At 47.4% G+C, this 8,243-nt stretch overlaps 1 protein-coding gene across 1 annotated transcript; it reads left to right on the plus strand.

Moving 5' to 3' along the window:
- The first annotated feature begins 71 nt into the window (after positions 1 to 71).
- RPLP2 (ribosomal protein lateral stalk subunit P2) lies at positions 72 to 4,650 on the plus strand. Its single transcript, XM_082762442.1, has 5 exons — positions 72 to 204; positions 505 to 628; positions 2,467 to 2,515; positions 4,023 to 4,121; positions 4,532 to 4,650. Exons 2-5 carry the CDS (start codon positions 506 to 508, stop codon positions 4,606 to 4,608), a joined length of 348 nt encoding a protein of 115 aa, XP_082618568.1. The 5' UTR covers positions 72 to 204; position 505; the 3' UTR covers positions 4,609 to 4,650.
- Positions 4,651 to 8,243: the final 3,593 nt, after the last annotated feature.

The raw sequence follows: 8,243 nt of genomic DNA on the forward strand, positions 1-8,243 counted from the left end.
GCTCTGCGCATGCGCCCTCACCCCCCCTCGCCTCACCGCCCGCGCCCCTGGATTGGCTCTTCCCCGCTTCCCTCCGGCCCAGGCCCAATGGCAGCGCGCCTTGTTGAGGGGTGACGGGAAGAAGGCGTCGCCGTGGGGCCGCCCTTTCCCTTTCTCCGCCCGGCTGCAGCGGCGAGCGCACGTCCCGGGCCCCGCTCCCGCAAAGTGAGCGCGGGGCGGCTCTGCCCCCCCCCCGGGCCGCGCGGCGATGGACGCGCCCGGCGGGGCCCGGCCGGCGGCCGCGGGGGGCTGGGGCGGGGCCTGGGCGAGCCCACTCGGGGCGCGGGGGGGGGTGGCGGCGGCCATGTGCGCCTGGGCCTGCGGGACGGGAGCGGGGAGGGAGGTGGAAGCGCGGCCTCGGCTGCGCTGCGTTTAAACGGAGGGTGGAGAGATGGGTGCCGGGGGGGAGATGGGGGTTGCGGGGCCTTCACCCGAGCTCGTGCGCTGAGGCTGTGCGTCTTGCAGGATGCGTTACGTCGCGGCCTACCTGCTCGCCGTCCTCGGCGGCAACGAGGCGCCCACGTCCAAGGACCTGAAGAAGATCCTGGACAGCGTCGGCATCGAGACGGACGATGAGCGCCTCAACAAGGTGCCTGCCTCCTCCTCGCGGCCGTGCCCGCGCCCAGCAGCCCCCCAGCCTGCTGCGTTACCGTGCTCTGTATTATTCTCCTTGTTTCAGTCAGAGCTGGGCTTTGGGGGCCCTTCCAGCCCCGTGACTCTGTGATCAAACCTCAGGGCTGCTCCCTGGTCTCTAGTACCCTTGTGTTTCCCTTGCTCTCAGTCTGCTCTGCCTTTCTTTCAGGCTCTCACAGATAATTACATCTGTGATTTCCTAAACACTGCTTAGCCAATCAGAGCTGCTTTGTGCAACGTTATTGTAGAACCCTGGCTTTCTAGTTTAGCTTCTGTCGTCTGGAAGTACCTCTGTCAGTCATTGATGCCCTCTGACTGTTGAATCTAGTAATATTCAGTGGGGTCGCAGCTACAGATAAGTATCTACTAAAGTTTGTTCTATTCTAACCTAAGGTCTAGCTTGCATTTAAGTGTTTAATTTTGGCTCGCGGTCAGTTTCTGATTGAAAGTGAACACTCCTGAAGGCCTGATACACAGTATTAAATTCTTACTTAGCATGCTGCAAGGAAGCATTTATATCCTCACTAGGAAATATAGGAAAACTTTAACATGGGCAATAAAGATTTTCAATAATATGTAGGGAAACTTTGGAAATAACTGCTGGAATGATTATGTTGGAAAGTAGCCTTTTTAAGAGGGTGTCCTGCTGGGAATGTGTGTTGTGATGTAGCAGGCTTTCAGTCTGTGGGGAATGAAGAAGAAATAACCCTGGGAGTGGCTGGAGGAAGTCTTACCTCCTGCCCCGTACATCAGCGCATTTCTGGAGAGATGGAGGAAGAACAGTCACTTTCCCAGCTGGAAACTTTTTTTTTTTTTCCATTGGCCCAACCCAGTATGAGTTGAATCTGCTGAGAGCATCCTTGTATGATTTAGGACGTTGGCTTGAAGTTGTGGTGCTCCTGTGAAACACGAGGGCCTTTGGCCTTGGCCTGCTTACGTCTCTTTAATCCTTCCGTAAGCTCGTCGGTTTCTCTGATATCCAGAAAGTGTCTCTGCAATTTGTGCTGATCATGATTAATTTATTCTGTTTGTGCTGGCTGTATCTCTTGCGAGTGCAAATCTAGTGGAGTCTTAAAAGCACCTTGTAGGTGAAGCAAGTGTACAGGCATGACATTTTGCAGGCAGTGTAATCAGGAGGTGAACATTGAAAACCTCCCAAAAGGCCTTTGAGCACTCAGCAGCGTTCAGCACTGACCCCAATGCAGGAACTCACTAGGAGGCTCTGTGGCATACTCCTTTTTTTTACAACTGGTTGCATGCTTTAGCAACTTGTATTTTCGTGTGTTGCTTTCCTCATCCCTGCTTATACAACAGTGGTAGTAAATCTGGAGTTAGGACTCTGTGTCCTAAGGATACAATAACCAGCGTGGCTCTAACGTTTGGTAATGCTGGGAACAGGACCCTGCGGTTGCTGGTTTGGTGCCCAGTGCCTCAGAGGCTCCCCGTGGACATTAAGCAAGAGATGCTAACAGTCCCTCAGCAACTAACAGGCTGTTAGTGGGGTTTCCCAGCTGGCTCCACCACGTCTGTGTATCCTGCCTTTTGTAAGGCCCATAGATTTGTTGTGAATTTATCGTAACAGATTTCACGAAAAAGCTTTCACAGAAAGGTAGGAAAGATGTAGATGGAGTTCTTGTTCCAGTGTTCTCTTCCTTCCCCTGAGAAATAAGGAATGTGGGAGCTGTGCGAGCAGCAGGATGGAGGCGTTGCGTGTTATGATTAATCACTGCTTGTTTGAGTGTAGCTCGTACTCAGCTGTTTTGAAGCTATTAACATTTTAAATCTAATTTACAGGTTATTAGTGAGCTGAATGGAAAAAACATCGAGGATGTCATTGCTCAGGGTAAGTACAGTCCCTGAGTGTCACAGATAATTGCCTCTGCTACTTCAGGAACTTGAGAGCACAGAACTGCCGCCAACTCCCCGATTATTCATCGGTTTCCTCGTGCAGTTGAGGGCTTCCATGCCGGATCCCTGTTGAAATGGCTGGAATCCAGCAGGTCCATTCTAATGCCTCGCAGGTTGGTGCCAGTACCTGCTGGGTTTCGCTTGTGGACCACATCAAACTGGAAGACTGAAATGTGTCTGAGCTTACTGGTAGTCTGCTCGTGACATAGTTTTCTGGACATGCTGAATGAAGGAGGAGTTAGCTCTCCTTCCATACTCTTACAATAATTTTTTTTGCAGTTACCCACTTGTTACACACTAATTACGTAAAATAGGAAGAAGGGACTGTTAAATGTAATTAAGTGCCAATTGACTTCAAAGGCACAGTTACACCCTCAGTGATTAACACAAGCATCTCCAGCACGTCTCTGCTGGAACTCCCTGTGTCTAGCACTTCCTTTTCGTGAGGGCAGGACTCTGGGTGCTGATCTGTGCTCCTACCTGCTGGCTCTCACTGAAGCTGGGGCTTACAACATCGCCTGACTGTGTCAGAGGGCTAAAATAACGCAGAGCTGAGGTAGCACAAAGGTCTTGATAAAATTGCCTTCTATTTTTGCAAATGCTTAGGCACAAGGGAGCTCTTAGGCATATGTTGGCTTAAAGGTTGCCAGCACTTTGCCTGGCGTTGCTGTTTTGAGTGGTAACAGGACATTTCTGTCCGTGTGGTCTGAAGACCTAAGAGAGCCATTATGCGTGTGCTTACAACACATTTAAGCTCCCTCTCTATGTAAGGGTTTTTCTTAAAATAAATTGCTTCCTAGAACATATTGACATGTATATGAAACATGTTTGTTTACTTGGCAAGCTTATTAGAGCTTGAAGTAACAAGGAATTATTTAGAAATGGATTCCCAGAAATTGGAATACAGGCAAATGTACTGTGTACGTGACCCCTGAGTGCCAAGGGAGCCCTGGTATGTGACAAGCAGATGCCGGAGAGCTCGCTAGTGTGCTGAAGACGAGCGTAAATCAGCAGCGAGTTTGCCACTCTCAGAGGAGATGCAATAGGTTTCATAGGGTGTTGGAAAACTTGGTTAAAATGCTGTACTCTTTGCCATAATTTTCTTCTCCCCTGTATGGCCCCAGCCATGCCCTCAATTTTCTATATCCTTAAAAATAAAAATAAGTACTTCTGTGTTTGAGGGGGGGACTGCATACAGCAGAAGGCTTATTAATGTGCTGTTCATGTTGTTGGGGTAAGCTGTCATTAGGAATGATTTTCGTGAGGTTTCTTTGTTAGTTTTTACTTTCCTACAGGCGCAGCTTCATGCTCCTCTCACTAACAGTGACAGTTTGGTCTGTGATCTGCAACCTGATTTTTTTTTTTTTTGCACTCATTTATTTTCCTTTTCTTGCCTGCCTGTGCTTATGATGAGCATTGAAATCATTTCTCTTCTCGTTCAGGGAATGGCAAGCTTGCCAGCATGCCAGCTGGGGGAGCTGTGGCAGTCTCTGCTGGAGGGGTCTCCGCTGCTCCTGCTGCAGGTGCTGCCCCTGCTGCTGGTGAGTATGGATGGAGAGGGGTGGTTACAGGGCAGTTCCCTTTTCCCTGTTAGAATCCTAATGCTGAAGACCAAATCTCAAGGTCTTTCCACTTTGGCAATTCGCTGTGTGATTGAAATGTGAACTAAAAGGTTATTTTTGCCATGGGCACTGAGAAACGTTGGCTCTTCTTTATTCACCGTAAGTTTGTTCTGGCTTAGAACTGAAAATCAGACAGACAGACTTCACTGTGTAAAGGGCATCCCCTTGGTATTGGTGTTTGTGTTCCCCTATTGGAAGGGGATGGCAGTTCTGAAGGTGAACTGTGGAGGCTGAAGTACCATTAACGTGGAAGCTGGGAATACCAAAATGTTGCTTAAAAGTCTCTGCAAAAAATATATATACTGACCGTTATCTTGTCTCTCCTTCAGCTGAGGAGAAGAAAGAAGAGAAGAAAGAGGAATCTGAAGAATCTGATGATGACATGGGATTCGGCCTATTTGATTAATTTGTTATAGAGAAATTATTAAAACTGTTTGTTTTAAATGTTTTTTTTGGTTTATTATTATAACCATGCAAATGCTACTGGATTCAGACAGCTGTTCTTTAAATAGCTCTGACAAAGCTTTGGTTTTTGGTTGGACCAGATGATCTTGAAGGTCTTTTCCAGCCTTAATGATTCCATGTTTCTATGAATTTTATGAGCAAGCCATGGGACTTTATTCTTAAAGTAGTCAGGAACTGGTAAGCTTGTCTGAATCGGGATGCTTGTTTTTGGTGCTCCCATCTGTTAAATAGTGTGTGACAGCTGAATTTACCAGATACCAATTGAAGTTCACCTCCATATCCAGCAATAAAAAAGTTTATTTGGGGGTGTCTATTTAATCAGTTCCACAATGTACAAAACCATTTGAATGGAGAACAAGTCTAAATTAGAAATTAGTCCAGCAGTGTAACTTCAGAGTTAGTTATATTTCTTGTAAACATCTAAAACATCCCTGAGTTCATTGCTGCTTCAGGCTTCCATGATCCAGGCACAACAACACTAAAATGCTTCTCTATACGTGGATTTCATGTGACATCCAGAGGGTTAACATAGAACCTCTAACAAAACTCTGCTGTGTGTCTTGTTCTTCTCAACACCCTGAGATCAATGCCAAGATGATCTCCTCATATTCAGTGTCTGTTCTGGTGGCAGCTGAAATACCAGGACGCGAATCTCCTTGATGAGGATAAAAACCAAAATATTTGATGACGAAAGTAGTATTTTTGGAGAACTGAATGTGATCTCTGGTGCACGCAGAAGAATGTCAGCTGGGGAGGACAGTAAATGTTGCTTTTATAAACTGCCTCGTGCTAGGAAATGATTCCAGCAGGCAACTTCCAGTGATTTCTACAGCAGTCCTGGGCTGTCACCATGAGTAGGTATTGTACATGTGATGATCTCCCCATGCCAAGTCTCCACAGGTAAAGTCAAGAGAGAGACCCTGGAGCACTCTGTACTGTGAAGCTTTGCCAGCGTAATTAAGTTGTGGAAAAAAAAAAGGCACTAGCTGCTGCTGCTATGTTGGCTATGAGTCACTGGACAAAGCATGGCAAGTACTTCTGAGAGGGCAGATGGGTGAAATCCAAGTAGGAAAAACTATTTTATCTCCCTCTGGTGTACTGAGGGAGAACGCCCTTACTTTGCAGCAGCCAAGGGAGAGGGCAGTTGAAACTTTGATCCTCGGGCCTCAAAATGGCTGTCACTTAAGCAACTAACCCTTCCCGACCTGTGCATGCTGCCAGGAGGAATTGCAGGGGGCAATGCCAATGGTTTTCAACCTCTGAAGTCCTAGCGCAGTGATTTGTGTAGCAGTAATGAAAATTGCTTGTGTTTGCTCAAATTCCCTGTGAGATTGGCTGTGGTTCAATACTGGAAAGGGTGCAGGTATACCTGTGCTCCTTCCTTGCCGACTGCTCCATTTCAGCCCCCTGGGAAACAGCGGTTCCAGGCTGTGGTTTCACAGGGAGCCTCCCCCAACCTGCTTCCTTCCCCTTCTTGGCTGCTAGGACTGAGTGTCACGCTACGAGCCCTGTCATCCCGCTCAGCGAGGTTTTTCCACGCACAAACTAATTTGTTTCTGTAGCACAGCACTTCCTCGGGCTTGTGCTGTGCCCAGGGCTGTGCGATGAGCCAAGCCGGTCAGCTGCTGCTGGCTACTGCGGTTAGCTACTGCTGCAGAGGAACAGACCCCGGGAGGGCTCCGGCTACACCCAGCCTTCTTCCTTCCTCTTTATCTTTTATTTCTTCTCATTGCAACCTCTTAGACCTCGAGTGACAGACGCGATCCTGTGCTGTGTGTCCTACGATCACCCTTAAGCACCTTCCTGAAGGTGCATCGTCCTGATGAGAACTATCGCTCCCTCTGCTTCGAGGAGAGGGGTGGTTTGAGGGAGAAAGCACTGAACACACAGCATTTGTTACACTGCTACAGGGAGGCAATGTGTTTTACCCAATACCCTGCAGGTTTTCCTTATGAAGCCCAGATAATTTCTACTACCAGAATTTTCTACCAGAATTGTCTGCGCTGAGCTTTCACACATTTTTTCAGAATTTGGTGACACCTCTTGCATGGTGAACCTTTCTTCCAAGTGCAAAATCCAGGCGTTTTAAGCTTTCTTCCCCTGTAGCCAGTATGAGGTGGTTGTCACCTGATCGGTGTGTACAGAACCCCGTGTGCCTGGAAATCTGCTGCAGGCTTGTCTGGTGCGCTGGGTGGAGTTCACGACTGATGATCTCAATGAGCTTCTAGGCAAAAGGAATTGGGATCCCTACTTCTGCTCTTTGGATACTGTTCCAAGATTTCAAGTGTCGCTGTCTCCTTTTCAGGCTTATCGATGGTTTCCAGCAGCAGGGATGGCAGTGGGATAGATGTGCTGTCTTCCGGGATGCTCTCGGAGAAAATGAGTGCCTATAAAGACCTAGAGAGGTGGCCTAGTCTGTCCCCCTGCAGAATCAGTTTCATAACAGATTTTTCCTGACTTTTTTAATATAGAAACCTCAAAGGTGTCAAGGGGAAAGGGAAGGACAACCTCGGGCCTGGAGATTGCACCGCTAACTGATTATTACTAAATTGATTGTAGGGGAGAGTGATGTAGTCATAGGCTTGACGTTGAAACACGTGAGCTTTCCTCACTGGGACTGCTCCATCTCAAATCAGCTCTGCCTGAAAACCATTCCTTACTTCCTCACAAACCCCACTGGCCAGGGGGTGTGACATGACATCTCCACTACTTGGAAAGCAATGAGAACGTCCTGGGCACAACTGGGGAGTAATAAGCAACGTATCCCTGGGGGGCATTGTCAAATTAGCTGGTTTCACTCTTCCTACTGAGGCCCAATTTTGCAAGCTGTTACATGCATCCCAAACGCAGTAGCTTGCACTTACGTAGAGCAGCGATATCTGAAGCAGCTTTCCTAGAAGGAAGAATCCAGTCCCCAGAGAGCAGGACAGACTGCCCCACTGCACCAGGAGATGCTCCTGATCCGTGGATTGCTCTGATACATCTCACAGGTGAGAAAAAGACATCAAAGTCAGGCTTGCCACTGACCTTCACAGCCTCTGGGGTTGGGCTTCATGACCAGTGCCCCAGTCCTCTGACCACAGGCCACAGCATTAAACAAAGTAACATGCTGAAAACAGCAATACAACAGACTCTCAGCTTCCACTTAAAATTATTAATTCCCTTTTGCCAACCAACAACCAAGGTCTTGCCTGAAAACAAAACAACACAACAGCAGCAGAGACTTTGCCTGTATGTAATTATCTCATATGTAGTATGTTATCATCTCAACCTACTGACTGCTCACAATTCAAAACTAGAAAAAAATAAACCTAAAAAAAAACAAAACTAGAAAACCAATACAACAAATAGGAATTGCATGAGAAGTTTTCTCAGTTCTATCACAACATGCAAGGGCAGGAATGAACTTGCAGTGTTCTGATAGGAGTTTAGTACATGTGAAAATCTGCTTGACCTAGTTTATTGCAGGATTATGAACATTTCTCTTGCTGTACTTTCTTACTGAGGAGAAAAAGATTAGTTTAGGGACATAATTTATTTTGGAGGAAAACGCAGTTGCTTTTTGCCAGCTTGCTA

Source organism: Aythya marila, assembly GCF_965140915.1.
Source record: "Aythya marila genome assembly, chromosome: 5".
Taxonomy (NCBI): domain Eukaryota; kingdom Metazoa; phylum Chordata; class Aves; order Anseriformes; family Anatidae; genus Aythya; species Aythya marila.